The sequence below is a fragment of the Ambystoma mexicanum genome, chromosome 2p (assembly GCF_040938575.1).
Source record: "Ambystoma mexicanum isolate Mex_15411 chromosome 2p, UKY_AmexF1_1, whole genome shotgun sequence".
Lineage (NCBI taxonomy): Eukaryota > Metazoa > Chordata > Amphibia > Caudata > Ambystomatidae > Ambystoma > Ambystoma mexicanum.
This window is the reverse complement of record NC_090923.1, coordinates 275,449,377-275,475,706: the sequence shown is the minus strand read 5'-3', so window position 1 is coordinate 275,475,706 and position 26,330 is coordinate 275,449,377. Positions and strand designations below refer to the sequence as shown.

Genomic DNA, 26,330 nt, shown 5'->3' with positions numbered 1-26,330 from the left:
TGAAACTTAGGGCCTCATTACGAATAGCCCGGTAAAAACGGGGCCATTACCGGCCTGGCGGAATGAGCGGGTCCGTGCTCGTATGACCCCGCTAATAGCGGGTGATTACGAGTGCGCGAGCACACGCGAACACCCATGCCAGTAATGGCCATACAGGCATGCCGCTAAAGTCCCTCCAACCCCCAGATAGCGGCATAACGGGACCTGCCAATACCTCCACCGCCTAGGAGGAACCCCTAAATACCTACCCGGTAATACCAACATGCTAATACCGGGCCCGTAAAACCGGACCCGGAAATAACCATTGCGTCGGAACGGGAAATTGACCAGCGGCAATCTTTACAAACACAATCCTCACAAACCACCAGTCGAATCCTGTTGTGCTCTGTGGAAATACCCTGAGGATGTCCAAGGCCATATGGAAGACCACCCCCCGGCAGCGTAAACAGCGTTTCTCGGACGCAGAGCTGAACATGTTGGCGGACACTCTCGCTGCACATGCAGACATCATTAAAGCAAATGACATGAAGCGTGAGTGGAAACGTGGTGGAGGGATCTGCAGAAGTGGGCGGAGGCGGAAACAGTGGTATGGCAGGAAGCGTGTAAATGGGAGATGGAAGAAGAAGCCGGAACCCTGGAGGGTTGGAGGCAACTGATAGCTGAATTATTTGGGCCTTCACATGAGGGATCAAGTGATGGAGAGCCAACAAGTTCTGTCGAAAAGGAATCCCCGCCGCAAGAGGTAGAGACTGGAAATGAGAGGGAGTAGGCTGGGGAGGAGGGAGGGAAGGGGAGATACAGTAGGCCGGAATACAGCAACCTGTGTTTATTTGTGATTGACATTATGTATCCACTGTAAGTTTGGTTTGGTTTGTTATTTTTTTAATAAAATCAATAAAATTGTTTTAAAAAAAAAAGACATGAAGCGTGAGGCCCAGCTAAATAAAAGGAAATCTGGCAGGAGGTTGCCCGGAAGGTGTCAGCCGTGGGGACCACCCCAGGCACTGTCCGTGACTGCGGCAAGAGGTTGGACGACCTCCGCTTGAGGGTGAGAAACAGCATGTCAAGCAACAGGAGGGCGGTCATGGCGACAGGCGGGCGGTCCCCACTCACCTGTAAAGCTGACGCCCTGGGAGGAGACTGCGAGCAGCTTCATCGACCCTGAGTTGATAGAGGGATTCGAAGAGATGGAGATGGAGATGGAGATGGGTGCGGCATCATCCCAAGAAGGAGGTGAGTGACCCTGCACATCCCAAAAGGGGAAACCATGACGTAGCACAAGTGATGTGGAGGAGAAACTAGGCTAGGCAATGCATGTCCCTACACCCACATCAACATATCCAAGTCCAGAATGTGGGCCAAACCCTGCCACACAGAAATCCATGCTGAGTGCCAATCCCATAACCAACAAATGGCCAACACATCTGGACCGTGCCCATGTAACACATCACACAAACCCCAAATCAATGGCATGCCACCTGCCATGCATTGAATGCCAATATGCCCCCTCAGAACACCAAGCGTCACACACCTGTAAGACATGTATGTATGTATGTATGTATGTATGAATGAATATCGAACAGCACAATTGTATGCCTCTGGCATGTGACACCATCACTGATGACCTGCATCTCTTCCACCCCCCAGGCACTGATGAGGAAGATGCCAGTCAGGAGAAGACCGCAAGGGTATCCACATCACACCATAGGAAAAAGGTCACTGCCACCGCCACCCCCCAGCCAGACAAGCAGGCCACACCCACAGGCAGTGTGCCTGACTGGGTGGAAAGATAGCCACCTACACCTGCTGCCAGTGTGTCAGACACTCATCAGGACCAGCAGCACACACCCACACCAGTTGGAGGGGGGGTCCCTTCCTCCGCCACCCACCACTGAGGACGTCTCGGATGCCAATGTGGAGATCGAGGGAGTCACAGTAGTGACTTCTATACCCACCCCAAGCCCCCTACCCACCCCTCATATGGAGGCCTCAAACACCGGCGTTGATGATCCCTGCCTCCATGACTCAGACCTGAGGGATTCGGACCTGTGCCCCTTCGAGGAGGACAGCACCCAGGATGTAGGCCCCGTGCATGCACCATCCACCGCTCCAGCTCCCACCAACACCCTGGAGTCAAGCCTGTCGAGGGTGGAGGCCCAACAGGAGGCAATGCTGGATCTCCTGCGGCAGTATATAGCCGATGGGGAGGAAACAAGGAGGGGTATTGCAACTGCCATTGCGGGGACCACAGCGAACACGGCTGCCGTGAATGCGTCGGCTGTGCTCATGAGGGACTGTCTGGGGGCAGTAACCCAAGTTCTCACTTCCATCCTGCTCCATATGCAGCGGCCACGCCTTGGAGCAGGCGTGGAACCTGCATCGGACACATCCACAGCCACAACACCTGCATCCTCAGACCCCGCAAGCCCTGTGCGGCAGACCTGGCGGAGTGCACGGCACTCGGAGAGGCCACTCCCGGACAACAAAAAGTCCAGGAAGTAGAGTGCCCAGACAATGGGAGTGGGACACATGGTTGTGGGTGAAGGGATCCATTTCATGGAATACATTTGGGGAACTTTTGGGGTTTATTGGGTGGGTTTGGGAGTGCACTGGGGTTTTGTGGGGTTTGTTGGGTGGGATTGGGAGTTCACTGGGCGTTTGGGGGGGAGTGGTTACATTTTTCTCTGTTAGAACAAATACACCCATTGTGTGCAAAAAGAATTCAATGGCTGGACATTGTTCATTTTGTGTATGTCCATTTAATGTGTGACGGTGTTCAGTGGCCAACTTCCAACAATCCCAGTGTGCATGTCCACATGGACCCAGTGTGTCAGTGACACATGTCCATCATAGTACCTGTGGGTCAGAAGTATTCGTGAATCAATGCTTGGCGTACTGCATGGCCAGCCCGTGCATCACGTACTGGCAGGGGGGCTACTTCACCTCCGTCTCATCCTCATCCTCACCTGGTGCATACATGTCAATGTCAGATGGCAGTGGTACATTTCTCCGGACGGATATGTTGTGCAGCATGACACAGGCCATGGTGATCTTTGCCACCTTCTCAGGACTATATTGGAGTGCCCCACCAGACCTGCTTAGGCAGCGGAAACGCGCCTTCAACAGGCCAAAGGTCTGCTCAATCACAACACGGGTATGGGTGTGCACACGATTGTACTCCTCTTCAAGGCTGTTCTGCGGGTTCCGCACAGGGGTAAGTAGCCACGGCCTCAAGGGATATCCTCCATCACCTGCAAGCAGATACACATAGGTGTGTGTCACTCTGAGCTGCCACCTTCAGGATGCCCAATCATGGCCGCAGCTATTTGGTGTGGACATGCTCATGTCCCTGTACGTATGCAAGATTGTTACATTGATGCATACTATACTGTTTTGAGGCTTGGTCGACTGGATGGCGTTCACTAGATGATGCAGGGTATATTAATGCATGCTGAGGCGGATGTACTGTGGTTGTACAACAATGTTTAGCCTCCCATTCATGCTGTGTATTCTACACTGTGCATGGTCACACTAGCCACATTGGCACACTTGCAATCCTGTTTAGTCATGCATTGCTTGTCATACCCATGCTGGCCTGGTCGTGCCTCTTACTTGCTGTCATCGAAATGCATGTATGGTAAAATGTGTGCCAGTGATGCGTCATGTTCTGTTTGGGAGGTTCAGGTCAGGAGTGTTTAGCTCTGCATGCATTCTACAATCACCGACATATCCTACCTTGGTGGAGTATGCACCCCCCCTTTCCCACCCAGGTGGAGTATGCATCCCTACACATCAGTGTCCCAAAGCACTGGCATGGGCCAGCTGGACAACTCACCAAGCAGCCAGGCACGTGGTCCAGCATGTCGCTCCATGTAACAGGGTAGCGTGGGGTTGCGCAGCACGATGGCATCATGTGTTGATACGGGGAATCGGGTGCAGCAATGTGTGATGATCTTGCTGGAGTCGCATACCATCTGCACATCGATGGAGTGGTACTGCTTGCGATGGCGGTACACCGCCTCTATGGCATGGGGGACTACCAATTCTACATGGGTTTTGTCCAGGGCACCAACACAATTGGGCATGCCTGCCAGTGCATGGCAGCCTAATTTGGTGTCAGCTATCTCCTGGGCAGTCCGTGGTAGGGATATGTGGGTGCTTGCGTGCTTCAGGAGGGCATCCAGCACTTGGTTCGATATGCGTGAAAAAAGTGGTTGTGAAATGCCATACAGCTGCCCTACTGTGTGTTGATGGGTGCCAGTGGCCAGAAAGTGGAGCACGGACACCACCTTTAGTAGCGGGGGGATGGCAGTGCGTATTTGTATGAGGCTGGCAATGTCATTGTGTATCATGTCCACTATGGTGGTGATGGTGTCCCGGTCAAACCGGTACAGGGTGTTCATCTGCTCAGGGGTTAGGTTGAATGGCCTGGGTCTGATGCGTGGGATTGGTGGCTGCATACGAGGCACTGTTGGCTGCGCTGGTGGTAATTGCTCGGCCTGTCTCACCCTCCTTGTCCTGCATCTCCTCTGTGCTGCCTGTTGTTGTTGTTGCTGCTGTTGTTGTTGTTGTAGTTGGTGTTTTTGCTGTAGTTGCATCAGTATTGGCATGTCCTCCAGCGCCATGATTGCAACAGCTAGTGGTAGCATTTTGGTGTTGGAAGGGGTGTGGTGTGTGGGTGTGCTCATTTTATACTGGCCCAGCCTCCATTGACTCCACCTGTGGTGATTGTGTGCACCTGTGGCAGTTGGCTTGATTGCTGATTGCTGATTGCTGTTTGCGGTTGGTCCGCGATGCCTGTATGGCCGGCATCGCGAAGCCCGTGATTACCGGCTTCTGGATGCCGGTATTTGCATGTCCGCGTGTACGCACCCATGCCGCTATTAGAGGCACCGTTATTTAGGGTGCCGCTAATAGCGGGTTGCCGGGTCATAATACACCAGAGCAGTAAGCGATGCCGGTAATCCTTTACCAGCATCGTTTTTCCAATTCTGCCAACTTCGTAATGAGACCCTAATGTTTATTGTTTAATGGCAAGGCAAACACCTTTGATGTATTCCTTCACCTATATTCATGAACGAAAGCGTAGCATTTTGTAATTATAATTTACACCACTTGTATGATCAATCACAATATAACGTAGGTTTTTATAGTATTTTTATCATTCTGTTTATTATAAATGCAAGTCACTCAACACTCTATGAACTATTTGTAATTAACCTGGATCGTTGTATGTGAATTAGCTATGCGGATGGGGCTGAAACATTCTAAAGATAATAAAAGTAAACTCACTCATGGTGCCCATTTCAGCAATTCCTCTGCATGAGACCCCCAAAATGCCCACTTGAGAGCAGTATTACAAATGGGCATGAATCGTGTGAAAGTTGTGCTGTGCTCCGTTCAGTTTTCAATGTTTTTAATTATTTGCTTTTCCTTGACCTGTAAATGTAAAGCTGATCTTGCATGGCACCACGGCTTACTGATAACATGCATGTATGTTGACCACCTTTTCAGATCGATGTCCACATATCAGAGACACGGACAATCACATTCCTAGAAGCAGAGGCAGCGTTTTTGAACAATGAATTGATGCAAGCTATTAACAAGACTGTAGCAGGAAAAGAAGTAAGTAAAAGTCTATTTCCCAAAAAGTCAAAACCCAGCTATAGTGTTTGAAATATGACCAAGAAATAGTAATGAATTGAAGCTTTGAAGACACTTTCGTCGCTCGTTTTAAAGGAGTCCAATAACCTCACAAAAGATGATGCATTAAAGTCGTTTGGAGCACAGAGTTTTAAGAGTCTTAGGCCCTGTTCACAGAGCGTTTTCCAATGGGATCGAACCATTATAAAACGCATCTGTTAATCACTCCCACTCAATTCAGCCCCTTAACACTTCAATTATACGTCAGAAATGTATCTATCTACAAATCACTAGCACTTCCAACTTCATTGACGTCGCCCTCTGAAACACTAGGTCAATGTGCAACAAAACCACTGCTGTCCTTGGCTTATTCTTTCGCCTGAAAATCCATTTTCTCTGTATCACCGAAACTTGGATCTCCCCCATAATTCTTCCGTTCACGCTTCTCTCACTTCTACCTCATCCTCTTTCACCCATGTCCCTCGTTCCTCAGGTCAAGGAGGTGGCAAAGGCCTTCTCTTTCGCCCTAACTTTATCTCTTCTCCCTGTCCAACTTCTCTTCCTGTCCTCCCCTCTTTTGAATTCATGTATAACATTTTTAATACCACTCATGCCATTTCTTTCGTCATAATCTACCGCCCTCCTGGTCCCCTTGGATCATTCTATGATGATATTGCTTATCTCCTCAGCCTTATCTCCCCCATTCCTACTCCATTAATCGTACTAGGTGACTTTAATCTCCATCTTCCCTCCAACCCTCCTGACACTCCTCTCCTTTACATTCTGGACTGCTACCGTCTTACTCCTCTCCCATCCCCTCCGTCTCACCTTTCTGGCTCCACTCTTGATCTCATCTTTACCTCTTCAGTCACTGCCTCTCCTATATCAGTCCTACCTACCTATCTGACCACTCCTTACTCTCTCTATCCCACACTCCTCCTACCTCCCACTCTCCCTCCCCCTCATACTCTACCTCCTTTTACCAGCGTGATCTGGGCAACTTTAACCCCTCTCTTTTGTTTGCCTCCTGCTCCTCCACCCTCCCCCTCCCCTTTCAGCCAATGATGTGTCTTCCACCGTAACCTCTTCCCTTAATTCTACTCTTGACCGTCTCTACCCTCTCTCCTCGTTTTGTTCTTTTTGCAAACCCGCCCAACCATGGCTCTCTCCTCATCTTTCCTCCATGCGTCGCTTCCTTAGACGCCTTGAACGACGGTGGCTCAAACACCCCTCCCCTTCTAACCAATCCACTTACTTTTCCTATCACACTCTCTGACAACTGTCTTAACTCTGCTAAACGTACTTACTTCTCTGATCTCCTCCACTCTCAATCCTCTCATCCCTGCCAAATCTTTCAAACTCTCACACGTCTTTTCTCTTCTCCTACTCCTCATCATTCCATTGCCTCTCCTCTCTCTGCCACTGACCTCGTCAATTTGTTTGCTAACAAAGTCCTTAACCTCTGCCAACACATCCTCTCCTGCCCTCCTTTCTCTCCCCATCACCTCCTCTATCTCCCCCTCCCTCTATGTCCTACTTCACTCCTGTTACTCAGTGCGAAGTCTCCCTCCTCGTATCTAAACTTCATCCCACCTCCTCCTCCTCTGACCCCATTCCTACTTCTCTTATTTCAAAAATCTACCCCCTCCTCATACCCTACCTCACCTCTTTCTTCAACACTTGTCTAGCTACATCTACCTTCCCGTCTCCCTTCAAGCACGCCACTATCATCCCTATTCTGAAAAAAAATCTGCTAATCCCCATCTAGGCTCTATCGCCCACATCTCCCTCCTGCCCTTTCTCTCTAAACCTCTGCATTGTCTATTCTCAACTCTCCTCCTTCTCTAATCCCTCTCTTCTCCCTCCCACTCAATCTGGTTTCTGCCCTCACCACTCCACTGAAACTGCCCTCACTTCAGTTCTTAATTTGCTCCTCTCTGCCTGCTACTTTCAGCACACCTCCATACTCGTCCTTCTCGACCTTTCTGCTGCCTTTGATACTGTTGATCACCCTCTACTCCTTAACTCTCTCTCATCCCTTGGCTTCAAAAACTCTGTCCTCAACTGGCTCTCCTCCTATCTTTCCAGCCGTACCTATGCTGTTTCCTGGGGCGGTAGCACCTCCCCTATCTACCTTCTCACTCATGGCGTTCCCGAAGGCTCCGTCCTTGGCCCCTTTCTCTTCTCACTCTACACTACGTTCCTAGCTCCTGTCATCTCCTCCTTTGGTGTCTCACACCATTTCTACACTGAAGACACCCAACTTTTCCTCTCCTTCTCTTCCTTCACCTCTGACATCCATCTTAAACTCTCTTCCTGCCTTTCCACGATTAAATCTTGTATGTGGTCTAATTTTTAACCCTAAATACGGACAAAACAGAACTCCTATTCTTCCCCGCTAACACACCTCCTCCTCCAACCCCCCACCTTCTATTCCCTTCTCCTCTTCCCTACTCCCCATCTCTCCCAATGGCCACAATCTTGGCCTTCACATTGATTCTAATCTCTCCCTCTCCTATCATATCTCTGCCAGATCTTGCCGCTTCCATCTTTATAACATCCGTAAAATTCGTCCTTTCCTACCTTTCCATGCTACTAAACTAGTCCCCTCTCTCGTCTTCTCTAGACTCTTCTACTGCTCCACCCTCTTTTTCAGACTCTCCTCTACTCACCAAACCCCCTTAAATCTATCTACCACACTATCTGCTCCTTCTTTCTTCTTTCATCCTGTGATTCCATCTCCTCTCCTCTCTCCTCCTTAGGTTGGCTCCCCTTTCATTCCCAGCTCAAATTTAATTTCCTCTGTCTCGTCTTCAAATCCCTCTATGGTCTTGCTCCACCCTACCTGTCCTCCCTCCTCTCTTTCTACACCCCTTCTCGCCCACTCCACTTTTCCTACTCACTCCTCCTCCATCACCCTGTGCCCCATCTCGCTTCCGTTCTTTCCAACTACTTGCCCCTTTCCACTGGAACCGTCTCCCTCTCCCTATCCACTCCATCTCCTCCTACCCTTCTTTCCGCAACTCTCTAAAATACTATCTCCTCCATTCCCCACCACCCATCCTTACTCCTTCTTGTTGCTTCTCTCAAGTAAGCATTCAAGTAATCTGTTGTAAATTGTTGCATGTATTGCTTTCTGATACTTTCAATGCTTATTGTGTTCTCTATTGTCCTCTTGTAAAGCGCTATGGCGTAAAACGCTATATTAAAATTCAATAAATACAAATACAATCAGTCCCTTAGAGCAGGCAATGATACCACCAAAACAATTGTTTATTGTGCACAGCACAATCCTTCCATGCTGGTTATAATGTAACGCAGACCGTGTATGATCAGACATTGAAGGGTGAAAGGGTTATAGCACTTTGACCAGCAAATCCATCATTCTGATGGGATGTGTATAGGCAACTTAAGCTTCTGACTGATAGCACTGTAGTTGGTCGGGGTACTTCCAGGTACTCTCTGATCCATCACTGTCCACTGCATTAATGCATAGGGAGAGTCAAGGCTATGGAAATGGTGGGATCCACATAGGTCTGTGTGTCTTCACTACATGCATGTATTGATCCTTGATGGAGATCGGCAATGCCATTCCAAAAAATGGCAGAAAAGTTCTGCATTCTTGAAGTTGTGTAAAGGCACAGTTGAAAATGCCAGAATATTTGACTAAATCAAGCCAAACAATTCCACAAAAGACATATGTACATTCTCACATTGAACAAATAGTACTGACATTCATATCAAAATGAAGCTTAATCAGCATTCAGCAGTACTCGCAGAAAGATTACATTAATACATTTCAGTTAGTTTAAAGCAGTTGGGTAATTTGAGCTTAGCTAATGAGCAAAATAAATGATGGTTCGAGGGGATTGGGTCCTCCGACGTATTCCAAATCTATGACAGTAATCACCACAGCTGTGCTGCTTCAGAAAAACTTCGGCGTCTGCGTCCTGCTTCGATGACGTCGATACGCTGCCCTCGAGGACCTCCTCCGACGGCCGACGTCACTGGATGTTATAAGTAGGATGCACGACGCCCGTAGCCTCAGTTCCGTTTTTTCCGCGAACGTGTTCGCTTCGGGAATCTCGGTGCGCCTCGACTCTTTGGAATTTCTGTTGCTTTCTCGGTTCTTCGAACCTGTTTGTGAAATATTTCTTCGTGGAGATGTCTACCTCGTCTTCCACACCGCGTCCGGGCTTTAAGAAGTGCGGGGACTGTGGGTCCAAGATGTCGGTCACGGATTCGCACAACGCCTGCCTCTGGTGCCTCGGGGAGGCCCATGACACAGATGACTGTGTCGACTGCCAGTCGATCATGTCGAAAGCCTTGCGGGAGCGCAAGAAGTTGTTATCGGTAGGTAAGGTGTCCAAGCCCCGGAAGTGGAGGTCTGCGGGGCTTTCGACGGACGACTTGACGGGCGACTCTCTGCATCGTCGTCGGAGGTCCAGTGGTTCTCGCTCCCGGAGTCGGTCTCGCCACTCCTCTGCCTCTTCGAGGTACTCCCAGAAGCGCCGTCATCAGTCGCCTTCCCCGTCCTCATCCGAGGACTCCGCCCGTTGGCGGGTCGCTTACCCCACCAAGCATGCGACGCCGGAGGAATGGGCTTCCTTCGGGAAGAAAATGTTGGCGATTCTCGAATCGCAGGGCACTGGTCAGTCCGAGTGGGGTCGGTCGTGATCAGCGGAGAGACGCCGCTCGCACGCCTTCGGGTTCGGGTGGTCGTCACGATTCGCAGGAAAGGTCCCACTCGGATAAGGGAAATCGTTCTCGGCATGCCCGGTCCAGGTCCCGGTCCTCGACGTGCTCGAGACCGCGTGAACCTGTGAAGTCTTCAAGGAAGACGCCGATGCCTGTGGCGCTGAGGTCGTCGACGGACTCTTAAGGGTCCGCCTCCAAGGACTTTGGTGGCCAGGATGTCGAGGGACACGCTCGGGGCTCCGCCTTCGAGCCCTGTGTCGACGCCGTCGATGCTGTCGGCGCCTTTCGGGGCTGTGTCGACAGGGGTACCCCATGGCTCGGGGGAACCACCTAGAAAGGCTCTGGCCAAGTTCAAGCATGGCTTTGGTTCCAGTTCTGTGCCTTCTTACCGCCATCTGGAAAACATTTCAGAGGTGGATGAGGGCTCTGATGATGGCATGGTGCCTGACACGGTGCCTGATGAGATTCTCTCGGGCCATAGCCAGTGTGAGGACCTGAGGCAGTCCCTGCATGATGCTAGTGGGCTGAACACCTCTCCGGAGGTGGAGTTTTGTAGGCCTGAGCCTGGCACTCATGCCTATTCTTCGTACCGGTGCCTTATGTCACGGGTCACTGAGTACTTGGGATGGTCTGCTCCCCCAGGGGAGTTTGTTCTGGATGACCTTACGGATATCCTCGACATTGGTCCACCAACTGACCCGGTACTGCCATTTCATATGGCTCTACAGAGGAGGGTGGCGGCGGCTTGGACTGCTCCGGAGAGTCTCCCGGCAGTGAGCAAGTCTTTGCCGCGAAAATACTGCCCAGCAAGTAGTGACCCCTGCTACTTGTCCAAGCACCCTACTCCGGAGAGTTTGGTGTTGCAGGCGGCTACGGCCCCGGCAAAGCAGGCGTCATACCCTACCATCCCTCCTGATGGGGACGACAAGCGTTTTGACGGCTGGGTGAAGAAAGTGTTTTCTGCAGGGGGTATGGCGCTTCAGACGGCCAACTCCATTTGTGCCTTGTCTCGTTTCACACACACTCTGTGGAATTCTGTTCCCTTGGTGGCTGAACATATTCCGGAAGGTGATGAACGGGTTGGTTTCCTTGCCATGGTTCAGGATGGCAAGGATGCCATGTGTGAGGCCGTTCAGTCGGGTTTGGACATGGCAGATTGCGTCAGCCAGTCCATGGCGGCGAGCACCGTGATACGCAGGTTTGCTTGGTTGCGGAAGTCGGGGGTTTGCTCCTGATGTGCCGGCCCGGCTCCTCAACATGCCCTTTGACGGGGAACATCTTTTTGACAGCAAGGATGACGAGAGCCTTGAGAGGATGCAGACCTCGAAGTCGTTGGGCGCTGCAGTTCAACAACCTCTGCCTTCGTCCTAGGGGTTAGGGGATAGCAATGGAAGGGAGGTTCCTTCCGTTATTACTCATCCTTTGGTAAAGCGAGAGGAGCTGCCAGTCAAAGGGGCCCCTGTAGGAGTGCCAGAGGTGGAAAACAAGGTACTCTAGGTGCCAAGGCCGCTCGGGCTATTGCCTCTTTGCCCTCAGGGAACGCCGCAGCCGCTTCAGCTCAGTCATGAGGCCATGTCCCACGGTTCGCCGGTTGGGGGAAGGCTGGCGCAGCATCTTGCAGAGTGGCGCGCCATTACTTCAGATGTGTGGGTTCTGGAGATCATAACCCACGTCTACTGTCTTCCTTTCCGGCAGAGGCCTCAAGACAATCCACCGGGGAATCTCTCTTTGAAGAGCATGATCCGCTCCTTGCGCAGGAAATTCAATCCCTGCTGGAGAAAGGCGCCATAAAACTGGTGCCAGTAGCGGAGAGGAACAAGGGATGGTATTTCCCTTATTTTTTGATTTCCAAGAAAGACGGGGGATTGAGACCCATCATGGACTTGCGCGGTTTGAACAAACTCCTCAGGAACGACAAGTTCAAGATGGTTACTCTTTCTCAAGTCCTCCAGGCCCTTCAACTTCATGACTGGTTGGTGTCTCTCGACCTCAAGGATGCTTATTTTCATGTGCCGATCCATCCGAAGCACAAGAAGTATCTGAGGTTTGCGGTTGGCGACTCGCATTTTCAGTTTCGGGTCCTGCCGTTCGGATTGACCTCCGCCCCGAGGGTCTTCACCAAGCTCATGGTAGTGGTGGCAGCACACCTCAGGAAAGTGGGGATTCACATCTACCCCTACCTGGACGATTGGTTGATCAGGGCACCCTCTCCCGAGCAAGTCCTGGATCATCTGTCAGTCACCTGCCACTCCCTTCGCAAGCTGGGCTTCTCCCTCAACTTAAAGAAGTCCCATTTGACACCAACTCAGAGGCTCCATTACATCGGAGCTCGACACATCCCTGGGGCAGTGTTTTCCTCCCCAGGTGAGGGCTCATCACATTCAGCAGATGGTGCACAAGTTTCAACTTGCCTAGATGCTCCCAGCGTTCGAGTTCTTGAGACTGCTCTGCCTCATGGCATCCTGTATTCTTCTGGTGCCAGAGGCCAGGTTGCGGATGAGATCTTTGCAATGGGCACTCAAGCTCCAGTGGTCTCAGTCCTCCAGCAGGATGTCGGACCCTGTTCAGGTGCCGTCTTCGGTCGCCCAGGACCTTCCGTGGTGGGCCGACGAAGGAAATCTGATGAGGGGAGCTCCATTTTGGCTGCCCTGGCCGGTGGTGACGATCGTGACGGACGCATCCCTCACGGGATGGGGAGCTCATGCCAACAAGTTGACAGACAGCGGTCGTTGGCCTCCGTCGGCGTCCAGACTCCATATCAATCTGTTGGAGATGAGGGCCTTCAGGCTAGCCCTGAAGGCTTTTCTGCCGACTGTGCGAGGAAAGAATGTCCTGATCCTGACAGACAACACTGTGGCCATGCAGTACCTCAACAAAAAGGGGGGGGCAGGGTCACTTCCTCTGTGCAGGGAGGCGATGCAGCTCTGGTTCTGGGCAATCCAGCAGGAAGTTTCGATCTCGGCAGTTCATCTGGCAGGAGATGAAAACGAGACGGCGGATGCTCTGAGCAGGCAGAGCGCGATCTCTCATGAGTGGGAGTTGGCTCAGGAGATTCTCCTGGAGATCTTCGCCCTTTGGGGGACCCCTCAAGTGGATCTCTTCACCTCCAGTGGATCTCTTCGCCTCCAGTGTCAACTGGAAGTGTGAAAGGTTCTGCTCGCAGGTATTTCCTCCAAACGGAGCTTTAGGACACGCGTTCGTGGTGGAGTGGTCATTCCCACTGCTGTACGCGTTTCCTCCAGTCCCCGTCATCCTGCAAGTACTGCGGAGGTTACGGAGGTTCGGTTCCCGGATGATCCTCATTGCTCAGGCGTGGGCCCGGAGGACGTGGTACCTGGACCTTCTCGACTTGTCCATCTGCCCTCCACGTCGTCTTCCCTACTGAGACGTGCTGCTCTCACGGGAGGGGGGGGTTAGGTTCTCCATCCAGAGGTCCGGTCCCTCAACCTTCATGCTTGGTTTCTGAAATGTTGAGGTATAAGAATTGGGACCTCCCTGAAGCCGTGCTGGAGGTGTTGCTTTCAGCCAGAAGGCCCGCAACTAAGTCCCTGTCCCGTTGCCATTGGAGGAAGTTCTGCGACTGGTGTAGGATTAGGAATGTGGATCCTTTTGCATGTGAAATTCACATGGTTCTGTCTTTTTTGCTTTCTTTGGCCCACGGGGGCCTTCAAGTGGGTACCATTAAAGGTTACCTGGCGGCGCTGTCCATATTTAAGCGCTAGTCTGAAGAGTGTTCCTATTTTAAAATTCCTTCAATTTCTCAGTTTCTGAAAGGGCTCACTAATGTGTTCCCTCCATCACCTTTCCAGGTGCCCGGTTGGGATTTGAACCTTGTTCTCAAGTTTCTGATGGGTGCTCCGTTTGAGCCTTTGCATTCCTGCCCTTTGAGACTGTTAACTCTGAAAACTGTATTTTTAGTTGCGGTCACTTCCGCTCGCAGAGTGAGTGAGTTACATGCACTTTCAGTTAAGCCACCCTTCACTGTGGTTCATAAGGACAGGGTTGTCCTTAGAGTTTGTCCTTCTTTTCTTCCGAAGGTGGTGTCGGAATTTCATTTAGGCCAGAAGGTTATTCTTCCGGCATTTTATCCTCCTCCACATCCTGGTAAGGAAGAGGAGAGGCTCCATAGGCTTGATCCTAGGAGAGCGTTAAGCTTTTATATTTCACGCATGTCCCGAGTCAGAGTGGACGATCAGCTCTTTATTGGTTACGCTAGAAAGCGTTTGGGACAGGTTGTGACGAAACAGTCTGTCTCGCTGGGTTATGTTGGCTATCTCTGAGAGTTACCGCTTTGTGGGTAAGGACCCACCGGATGGCTTACGGCCCATTCTACCAGGGGTATGGCTGTCTCTACCGCTCTGCAGAGGGGTGTTCCTATGGGACTTTGGTGGCCAGGATGTCGAGGGACACGCTCGGGGCTCCGCCTTCGAGCCCTGTGTCGACGCCGTCGATGCTGTCGGCGCCTTTCGGGGCTGTGTCGACAGGGGTACCCCATGGCTCGGGGGAACCACCTAGAAAGGCTCTGGCCAAGTTCAAGCATGGCTTTGGTTCCAGTTCTGTGCCTTCTTACCGCCATCTGGAAAACATTTCAGAGGTGGATGAGGGCTCTGATGATGGCATGGTGCCTGACACGGTGCCTGATGAGATTCTCTCGGGCCATAGCCAGTGTGAGGACCTGAGGCAGTCCCTGCATGATGCTAGTGGGCTGAACACCTCTCTGGAGGTGGAGTTTTGTAGGCCTGAGCCTGGCACTCATGCCTATTCTTCGTACCGGTGCCTTATGTCACGGGTCACTGAGTACTTGGGATGGTCTGCTCCCCCAGGGGAGTTTGTTCTGGATGACCTTACGGATATCCTCGACATTGGTCCACCAACTGACCCGGTACTGCCATTTCATATGGCTCTACAGAGGAGGGTGGCGGCGGCTTGGACTGCTCCGGAGAGTCTCCCGGCAGTGAGCAAGTCTTTGCCGCGAAAATACTGCCCAGCAAGTAGTGACCCCTGCTACTTGTCCAAGCACCCTACTCCGGAGAGTTTGGTGTTGCAGGCGGCTACGGCCCCGGCAAAGCAGGCGTCATACCCTACCATCCCTCCTGATGGGGACGACAAGCGTTTTGACGGCTGGGTGAAGAAAGTGTTTTCTGCAGGGGGTATGGCGCTTCAGACGGCCAACTCCATTTGTGCCTTGTCTCGTTTCACACACACTCTGTGGAATTCTGTTCCCTTGGTGGCTGAACATATTCCGGAAGGTGATGAACGGGTTGGTTTCCTTGCCATGGTTCAGGATGGCAAGGATGCCATGTGTGAGGCCGTTCAGTCGGGTTTGGACATGGCAGATTGCGTCAGCCAGTCCATGGCGGCGAGCACCGTGATACGCAGGTTTGCTTGGTTGCGGAAGTCGGGGGTTTGCTCCTGATGTGCCGGCCCGGCTCCTCAACATGCCCTTTGACGGGGAACATCTTTTTGACAGCAAGGATGACGAGAGCCTTGAGAGGATGCAGACCTCGAAGTCGTTGGGCGCTGCAGTTCAACAACCTCTGCCTTCGTCCTAGGGGTTAGGGGATAGCAATGGAAGGGAGGTTCCTTCCGTTATTACTCATCCTTTGGTAAAGCGAGAGGAGCTGCCAGTCAAAGGGGCCCCTGTAGGGGCCCCTGTAGGAGTGCCAGAGGTGGAAAACAAGGTACTCTAGGTGCCAAGGCCGCTCGGGCTATTGCCTCTTTGCCCTCAGGGAACGCCGCAGCCGCTTCAGCTCAGTCATGAGGCCATGTCCCACGGTTCGCCGGTTGGGGGAAGGCTGGCGCAGCATCTTGCAGAGTGGCGCGCCATTACTTCAGATGTGTGGGTTCTGGAGATCATAACCCACATCTACTGTCTTCCTTTCCGGCAGAGGCCTCAAGACAATCCACCGGGGAATCTCTCTTTGAAGAGCATGATCCGCTCCTTGCGCAGGAAATTCAATCCCTGCTGGAGAAAGGCGCCATAAAACTGGTGCCAGTAGCGGAGAGGAACAAGGGATGGTATTTCCCTTATTTTTTGATTTCCAAGAAAGACGGGGGATTGAGACCCATCATGGACTTGCGCGGTTTGAACAAACTCCTCAGGAACGACAAGTTCAAGATGGTTACTCTTTCTCAAGTCCTCCAGGCCCTTCAACTTCATGACTGGTTGGTGTCTCTCGACCTCAAGGATGCTTATTTTCATGTGCCGATCCATCCGAAGCACAAGAAGTATCTGAGGTTTGCGGTTGGCGACTCGCATTTTCAGTTTCGGGTCCTGCCGTTCGGATTGACCTCCGCCCCGAGGGTCTTCACCAAGCTCATGGTAGTGGTGGCAGCACACCTCAGGAAAGTGGGGATTCACATCTACCCCTACCTGGACGATTGGTTGATCAGGGCACCCTCTCCCGAGCAAGTCCTGGATCATCTGTCAGTCACCTGCCACTCCCTTCGCAAGCTGGGCTTCTCCCTCAACTTAAAGAAGTCCCATTTGACACCAACTCAGAGGCTCCATTACATCGGAGCTCGACACATCCCTGGGGCAGTGTTTTCCTCCCCAGGTGAGGGCTCATCACATTCAGCAGATGGTGCACAAGTTTCAACTTGCCCAGATGCTCCCAGCGTTCGAGTTCTTGAGACTGCTCTGCCTCATGGCATCCTGTATTCTTCTGGTGCCAGAGGCCAGGTTGCGGATGAGATCTTTGCAATGGGCACTCAAGCTCCAGTGGTCTTAGTCCTCCAGCAGGATGTCGGACCCTGTTCAGGTGCCGTCTTCGGTCGCCCAGGACCTTCCGTGGTGGGCCGACGAAGGAAATCTGATGAGGGGAGCTCCATTTTGGCTGCCCTGGCCGGTGGTGACGATCGTGACGGACGCATCCCTCACGGGATGGGGAGCTCATGCCAACAAGTTGACAGACAGCGGTCGTTGGCCTCCGTCGGCGTGCAGACTCCATATCAATCTGTTGGAGATGAGGGCCTTCAGGCTAGCCCTGAAGGCTTTTCTGCCGACTGTGCGAGGAAAGAATGTCCTGATCCTGACGGACAACACTGTGGCCATGCAGTACCTCAACAAAAAGGGGGGGGCAGGGTCACTTCCTCTGTGCAGGGAGGCGATGCAGCTCTGGTTCTGGGCAATCCAGCAGGAAGTTTCGATCTCGGCAGTTCATCTGGCAGGAGATGAAAACGAGACGGCGGATGCTCTGAGCAGGCAGAGCGCGATCTCTCATGAGTGGGAGTTGGCTCAGGAGATTCTCCTGGAGATCTTCGCCCTTTGGGGGACCCCTCAAGTGGATCTCTTCACCTCCAGTGGATCTCTTCGCCTCCAGTGTCAACTGGAAGTGTGAAAGGTTCTGCTCGCAGGTATTTCCTCCAAACGGAGCTTTAGGACACGCGTTCGTGGTGGAGTGGTCATTCCCACTGCTGTACGCGTTTCCTCCAGTCCCCGTCATCCTGCAAGTACTGCGGAGGTTACGGAGGTTCGGTTCCCGGATGATCCTCATTGCTCAGGCGTGGGCCCGGAGGACGTGGTACCTGGACCTTCTCGACTTGTCCATCTGCCCTCCACGTCGTCTTCCCTACTGAGACGTGCTGCTCTCACGGGAGGGGGGGGTTAGGTTCTCCATCCAGAGGTCCGGTCCCTCAACCTTCATGCTTGGTTTCTGAAATGTTGAGGTATAAGAATTGGGACCTCCCTGAAGCCGTGCTGGAGGTGTTGCTTTCAGCCAGAAGGCCCGCAACTAAGTCCCTGTCCCGTTGCCATTGGAGGAAGTTCTGCGACTGGTGTAGGATTAGGAATGTGGATCCTTTTGCATGTGAAATTCACATGGTTCTGTCTTTTTTGCTTTCTTTGGCCCACGGGGGCCTTCAAGTGGGTACCATTAAAGGTTACCTGGCGGCGCTGTCCATATTTAAGCGCTAGTCTGAAGAGTGTTCCTATTTTAAAATTCCTTCAATTTCTCAGTTTCTGAAAGGGCTCACTAATGTGTTCCCTCCATCACCTTTCCAGGTGCCCGGTTGGGATTTGAACCTTGTTCTCAAGTTTCTGATGGGTGCTCCGTTTGAGCCTTTGCATTCCTGCCCTTTGAGACTGTTAACTCTGAAAACTGTATTTTTAGTTGCGGTCACTTCCGCTCGCAGAGTGAGTGAGTTACATGCACTTTCAGTTAAGCCACCCTTCACTGTGGTTCATAAGGACAGGGTTGTCCTTAGAGTTTGTCCTTCTTTTCTTCCGAAGGTGGTGTCGGAATTTCATTTAGGCCAGAAGGTTATTCTTCCGGCATTTTATCCTCCTCCACATCCTGGTAAGGAAGAGGAGAGGCTCCATAGGCTTGATCCTAGGAGAGCGTTAAGCTTTTATATTTCACGCATGTCCCGAGTCAGAGTGGACGATCAGCTCTTTATTGGTTACGCTAGAAAGCGTTTGGGACAGGTTGTGACGAAACAGTCTGTCTCGCTGGGTTATGTTGGCTATCTCTGAGAGTTACCGCTTGGTGGGTAAGGACCCACCGGATGGCTTACGGCCCATTCTACCAGGGGTATGGCTGTCTCTACCGCTCTGCAGAGGGGTGTTCCTATGGGACTTTGGTGGCCAGGATGTCGAGGGACACGCTCGGGGCTCCGCCTTCGAGCCCTGTGTCGACGCCGTCGATGCTGTCGGCGCCTTTCGGGGCTGTGTCGACAGGGGTACCCCATGGCTCGGGGGAACCACCTAGAAAGGCTCTGGCCAAGTTCAAGCATGGCTTTGGTTCCAGTTCTGTGCCTTCTTACCGCCATCTGGAAAACATTTCAGAGGTGGATGAGGGCTCTGATGATGGCATGGTGCCTGACACGGTGCCTGATGAGATTCTCTCGGGCCATAGCCAGTGTGAGGACCTGAGGCAGTCCCTGCATGATGCTAGTGGGCTGAACACCTCTCCGGAGGTGGAGTTTTGTAGGCCTGAGCCTGGCACTCATGCCTATTCTTCGTACCGGTGCCTTATGTCACGGGTCACTGAGTACTTGGGATGGTCTGCTCCCCCAGGGGAGTTTGTTCTGGATGACCTTACGGATATCCTCGACATTGGTCCACCAACTGACCCGGTACTGCCATTTCATATGGCTCTACAGAGGAGGGTGGCGGCGGCTTGGACTGCTCCGGAGAGTCTCCCGGCAGTGAGCAAGTCTTTGCCGCGAAAATACTGCCCAGCAAGTAGTGACCCCTGCTACTTGTCCAAGCACCCTACTCCGGAGAGTTTGGTGTTGCAGGCGGCTACGGCCCCGGCACAGCAGGCGTCATACCCTACCATCCCTCCTGATGGGGACGACAAGCGTTTTGACGGCTGGGTGAAGAAAGTGTTTTCTGCAGGGGGTATGGCGCTTCAGACGGCCAACTCCATTTGTGCCTTGTCTCGTTTCACACACACTCTGTGGAATTCTGTTCCCTTGGTGGCTGAACATATTCCGGAAGGTGATGAACGGGTTGGTTTCCTTGCCATGGTTCAGGATGGCAAGGATGCCATGTGTGAGGCCGTTCAGTCGGGTTTGGACATGGCAGATTGCGTCAGCCAGTCCATGGCGGCGAGCACCGTGATACGCAGGTTTGCTTGGTTGCGGAAGTCGGGGGTTTGCTCCTGATGTGCCGGCCCGGCTCCTCAACATGCCCTTTGACGGGGAACATCTTTTTGACAGCAAGGATGACGAGAGCCTTGAGAGGATGCAGACCTCGAAGTCGTTGGGCGCTGCAGTTCAACAACCTCTGCCTTCATCCTAGGGGTTAGGGGATAGCAATGGAAGGGAGGTTCCTTCCGTTATTACTCATCCTTTGGTAAAGCGAGAGGAGCTGCCAGTCAAAGGGGCCCCTGTAGGAGTGCCAGAGGTGGAAAACAAGGTACTCTAGGTGCCAAGGCCGCTCGGGCTATTGCCTCTTTGCCCTCAGGGAACGCCGCAGCCGCTTCAGCTCAGTCATGAGGCCATGTCCCACGGTTCGCCGGTTGGGGGAAGGCTGGCGCAGCATCTTGCAGAGTGGCGCGCCATTACTTCAGATGTGTGGGTTCTGGAGATCATAACCCACGTCTACTGTCTTCCTTTCCGGCAGAGGCCTCAAGACAATCCACCGGGGAATCTCTCTTTGAAGAGCATGATCCGCTCCTTGCGCAGGAAATTCAATCCCTGCTGGAGAAAGGCGCCATAAAACTGGTGCCAGTAGCGGAGAGGAACAAGGGATGGTATTTCCCTTATTTTTTGATTTCCAAGAAAGACGGGGGATTGAGACCCATCATGGACTTGCGTGGTTTGAACAAACTCCTCAGGAACGACAAGTTCAAGATGGTTACTCTTTCTCAAGTCCTCCAGGCCCTTCAACTTCATGACTGGTTGGTGTCTCTCGACCTCAAGGATGCTTATTTTCATGTGCCGATCCATCCGAAGCACAAGAAGTATCTGAGGTTTGCGGTTGGCGACTCGCATTTTCAGTTTCGGGTCCTGCCGTTCGGATTGACCTCCGCCCCGAGGGTCTTCACCAAGCTCATGGTAGTGGTGGCAGCACACCTCAGGAAAGTGGGGATTCACATCTACCCCTACCTGGACGATTGGTTGATCAGGGCACCCTCTCCCGAGCAAGTCCTGGATCATCTGTCAGTCACCTGCCACTCCCTTCGCAAGCTGGGCTTCTCCCTCAACTTAAAGAAGTCCCATTTGACACCAACTCAGAGGCTCCATTACATCGGAGCTCGACACATCCCTGGGGCAGTGTTTTCCTCCCCAGGTGAGGGCTCATCACATTCAGCAGATGGTGCACAAGTTTCAACTTGCCCAGATGCTCCCAGCGTTCGAGTTCTTGAGACTGCTCTGCCTCATGGCATCCTGTATTCTTCTGGTGCCAGAGGCCAGGTTGCGGATGAGATCTTTGCAATGGGCACTCAAGCTCCAGTGGTCTCAGTCCTCCAGCAGGATGTCGGACCCTGTTCAGGTGCCGTCTTCGGTCGCCCAGGACCTTCCGTGGTGGGCCGACGAAGGAAATCTGATGAGGGGAGCTCCATTTTGGCTGCCCTGGCCGGTGGTGACGATCGTGACGGACGCATCCCTCACGGGATGGGGAGCTCATGCCAACAAGTTGACAGACAGCGGTCGTTGGCCTCCGTCGGCGTCCAGACTCCATATCAATCTGTTGGAGATGAGGGCCTTCAGGCTAGCCCTGAAGGCTTTTCTGCCGACTGTGCGAGGAAAGAATGTCCTGATCCTGACGGACAACACTGTGGCCATGCAGTACCTCAACAAAAAGGGGGGGGCAGGGTCACTTCCTCTGTGCAGGGAGGCGATGCAGCTCTGGTTCTGGGCAATCCAGCAGGAAGTTTCGATCTCGGCAGTTCATCTGGCAGGAGATGAAAACGAGACGGCGGATGCTCTGAGCAGGCAGAGCGCGATCTCTCATGAGTGGGAGTTGGCTCAGGAGATTCTCCTGGAGATCTTCGCCCTTTGGGGGACCCCTCAAGTGGATCTCTTCACCTCCAGTGGATCTCTTCGCCTCCAGTGTCAACTGGAAGTGTGAAAGGTTCTGCTCGCAGGTATTTCCTCCAAACGGAGCTTTAGGACACGCGTTCATGGTGGAGTGGTCATTCCCACTGCTGTACGCGTTTCCTCCAGTCCCCGTCATCCTGCAAGTACTGCGGAGGTTACGGAGGTTCGGTTCCCGGATGATCCTCATTGCTCAGGCGTGGGCCCGGAGGACGTGGTACCTGGACCTTCTCGACTTGTCCATCTGCCCTCCACGTCGTCTTCCCTACTGAGACGTGCTGCTCTCACGGGAGGGGGGGGTTAGGTTCTCCATCCAGAGGTCCGGTCCCTCAACCTTCATGCTTGGTTTCTGAAATGTTGAGGTATAAGAATTGGGACCTCCTTGAAGCCGTGCTGGAGGTGTTGCTTTCAGCCAGAAGGCCCGCAACTAAGTCCCTGTCCCGTTGCCATTGGAGGAAGTTCTGCGACTGGTGTAGGATTAGGAATGTGGATCCTTTTGCATGTGAAATTCACATGGTTCTGTCTTTTTTGCTTTCTTTGGCCCACGGGGGCCTTCAAGTGGGTACCATTAAAGGTTACCTGGCGGCGCTGTCCATATTTAAGCGCTAGTCTGAAGAGTGTTCCTATTTTAAAATTCCTTCAATTTCTCAGTTTCTGAAAGGGCTCACTAATGTGTTCCCTCCATCACCTTTCCAGGTGCCTGGTTGGGATTTGAACCTTGTTCTCAAGTTTCTGATGGGTGCTCCGTTTGAGCCTTTGCATTCCTGCCCTTTGAGACTGTTAACTCTGAAAACTGTATTTTTAGTTGCGGTCACTTCCGCTCGCAGAGTGAGTGAGTTACATGCACTTTCAGTTAAGCCACCCTTCACTGTGGTTCATAAGGACAGGGTTGTCCTTAGAGTTTGTCCTTCTTTTCTTCCGAAGGTGGTGTCGGAATTTCATTTAGGCCAGAAGGTTATTCTTCCGGCATTTTATCCTCCTCCACATCCTGGTAAGGAAGAGGAGAGGCTCCATAGGCTTGATCCTAGGAGAGCGTTAAGCTTTTATATTTCACGCATGTCCCGAGTCAGAGTGGACGATCAGCTCTTTATTGGTTACGCTAGAAAGCGTTTGGGACAGGTTGTGACGAAACAGTCTGTCTCGCTGGGTTATGTTGGCTATCTCTGAGAGTTACCGCTTGGTGGGTAAGGACCCACCGGATGGCTTACGGCCCATTCTACCAGGGGTATGGCTGTCTCTACCGCTCTGCAGAGGGGTGTTCCTATTCGCAACATCTGTGATGCAGCCACCTGGGCTTTGGTACATATTTTTGTACGTCACTATTCCCTCGATGCCATCCGGGGGCATTATCTGGCCTTTGGGAATTTGGCCTTTACTCCGCAATTTGATTGGGCATGCTAAATTTCTGTTTTCTAAATTCTTTTTTCCACCTCCTTGCATTGGTACTGCTTTGGGAGTCTGTCATATGGAATACGTCGGAGGACCCAATTCCCTCGAAGAACAAGTTACTCTCTTAACTGGTAACGTTCTTTCGATGGGATGGTCATACGACGTATTCAATATCGCTCCCTCCCTACCTTCCCTGCTACAGAATTTCTTATGAGATTCCAGTTTACGTTTCCGCAAGGCAAGGCTTTGTGTGTCAGACTGGCAGAAGACTGGTGGCACACGTTCTGGGGGAAAAACTAAGGCTACGGACGTCGTGCGTCCTACTTATAACATCCAGTGCCGTCGAGGAGGTCCTCGAGGAGGTCCTCGAGGGTGGCGTATCGACATCATCGACGCAGGACGCAGACGCCGAAGATTTTCCAAAGCAGCACAGCTGTGGTCATTACTGTCATAGATATGGAATACGTCGTCGGACCATCCCATCGAAAGAATGTTACCAGGTAAGAGAGTAACTTGTTCTTCTCTACCATGGCCTATATTGTCAAAAACATTAAAAGTAATGTTGGGAAGGGGACAGCCATGTCCCACCCTCTAGGCACTTTAGAGCAAGGCGAGATGCGTTCAAAGCACTATGATGGGCCAGGGCGTGGGGGGGCGGGGAGATGGACACCTCCCATCAGGACCGTACTCCTATATAACCAAATGCAGCATATCCATACAGTACAGCATAAGGCGCGAGCAGCATTGCCATTTTGATAAATATTAGTAATCATAGATAGAAGGGAAGGCTGCGTGGTAAATGTGGAATTGTATGCACTAGGCTCAAATTTGCGAGACAAGAGAAATCCCCAGCCATGCCCTAGCTCCATTGAGAATGCCTATTCATTGTTCTAACGGTATTGCAAAGATGTTCAAGAGGAATGTGCCCTATAAGCCTGTGATCAAGGACCGGCACCTGGTGTGGATGTTATCTCATACTGGCTAAAGCATGACCTGGCCCATCCCCATGCTAACATGAGTTGTAGCCCATATAACTGACTAAAACCTAAGACCTCTGATTCCCATGGCACCAGGCACCCTTTGACCACCAACCCCAAAGTAACAAGTCCTGAAATGTTCAAAGAGAATGGACAGGGAATTGTTGAAGTGCCAATCATGTGATTTGTATTGCAAGGTGCTGGGAGGGATACATTATCGTTCAAAAAGAGGGTGGAGACCTTGGAGCCAGATAGCGTGGAGAGGAGTGAGTGAAATTTGTGTGTGAAGGTTAGAGTGCCCCAGAACCTCCTTTGTGCCCGTCTTAAGGCCGGCCAAGTGCATGGTATGAGTGATAAAATAGTTGTGTGGTAGGAGTATAATTAGTTTTCTGACCTTCGATGGGGAAAGAAGATAAACACTGCAGCACCCACGTGATGGAAGACAGACGGACTGGGCCGGAACCAATGGCCCAGCATCCCTTATGGGGAAGGCAGTTCCTGTATGGGCACACACCAACCAGCTGCACAGGATTTTACCCTATGTAATTGCTTCATGATTGACAATGTTTTGGTTTATAAGATTCTGCTTGTATTACTTTTCAGCAGAACATTTTTAGCAGCAGAGTACTTTGCTGTTGCTCTCATCTGCATGTTAGATAAAAAATGTATCATCCTTACAAGATCGACTTCGGCCTTTCTTCCCTAGTGGCTTGTATTCTTTCTGGTGTGAGGGTTCAGAGACTTGCCTTCAATTGGTGACCCTGACGTGATCCCAGTGTCCCGTACCTGCAGAGGCTTCCAGGCCACTTCTCCAGAAGGAGCCGCACCCACCTACAGCGACCGGTCCCGGAAAAACACGTGTTCCGAGTTGTTTAGCAGGAGCCATTTTAAGAGACGTCCCCTCTGCTCTTTGAAGCGATGCGCGGTACCGAGGGGAGTGCATGCCGGTGTTGCAACTCCGTGACGGAGGAATTCGGGTGAGCACACACATGTGAGTAGACTCTTGTAAGAGTTAAGTAGGGGACAGATGCATGGGGAAAAGAGAAAGGTGTGCGTACCTGGAGAGACAAGCTGTCGATGTGATGTGGATGAGGTCAGGGTTATTTGTTGTTAAAACTTGTACTATGAAGAGAGTGTTTCGGTAAGGCATTGTAAGGCAAAGGTAAGGCAGGGAGCCCCTCCTCGGAAGGGGAGGGAAGGTGGTACTACAAGGCAGTTTATTATTTAAAAGAGGAGTATAGAAATAAAACTAGTGGTCTCATAATAGGCCTGGAATAAGTAGTGGTTATGTTAGCTTGTTATTTTATTACTTTATATTTGTGTTTTATTGAATAAAGTGCAGGCCCTAGAAGGAGCAGTTAGCGGGTGCATCGTGGTGTGGTGTGGTACTGGATGGTTTCGTGGAGTGGTGTATGTGTGCAAGGAATTTTCTATGTTTTTGTTGTCATAAGCAACCAGCAGCGCGCACAGTGCGCACAGTGCGTTAGCAGGACTTTGTGGGGTTAGTAAAAAATTGATATCACCAGCATGGTATGATATCATATCATATGTTATGCAGATTTATAAGGTGCCAAAGCCCGCAGGCATCCAGGCGCCGAAAGACAGAAGTGGTGGAGGAACTAAGAAAATCCTAACTAAACAGAATAGTCTTTAACTGTTTGCGGAAGAGAAGATGATCCACAATTTTACGTATCCTAGTTGGTAGGGTATTCCAGGCTTATGCACCCCGAAAATGAAAGGCTCGCCCCAGTCCACAAGATCTTTTTGTTCGTGGCAGTACCAACAGAGAGCCCTCCATTGATCTTGAGCATCTATTCAGATGATAAATATTAATCCTACCCTTCAAATATGAGGGGGCATTACCGAAGATAAATTTATGGCATGTAGTAAGCAGTTTAAATTGGATACGAGCTGCCACCAGGAGCCAGTGGAGTTTTTTTCTGGCAGCGCTAGTAGGTTCGAAACTTTTCATCTGAAAGAAGATTCGTACCGCTGCGTTTTGTATTTTCTGCAACTGTTGGACATTTGCCTTACTGGCTCCTCCTAGTAAGGCATTACAATAGTCAACACGTGGCAGAATTACTGCTCTTACAAGTTTTATACGGTTTTCCACCGATATTAGCGGGGCTACTTGTC

General features: G+C 51.7%; 1 protein-coding gene across 1 annotated transcript in view; it reads left to right on the top strand.

Annotated features, from left to right (window-relative positions):
• Nucleotides 1-26,330, top strand: part of LOC138566371 (inter-alpha-trypsin inhibitor heavy chain H3-like) — a 669,737-nt gene that overhangs the window by 193,050 nt on the left and 450,357 nt on the right. The window contains exon 7 of the mRNA XM_069643540.1: nucleotides 5,515-5,625. Within this exon, the coding sequence (XP_069499641.1) occupies nucleotides 5,515-5,625 (111 nt within the window). The remainder of the gene's footprint in view (nucleotides 1-5,514; nucleotides 5,626-26,330) is intronic.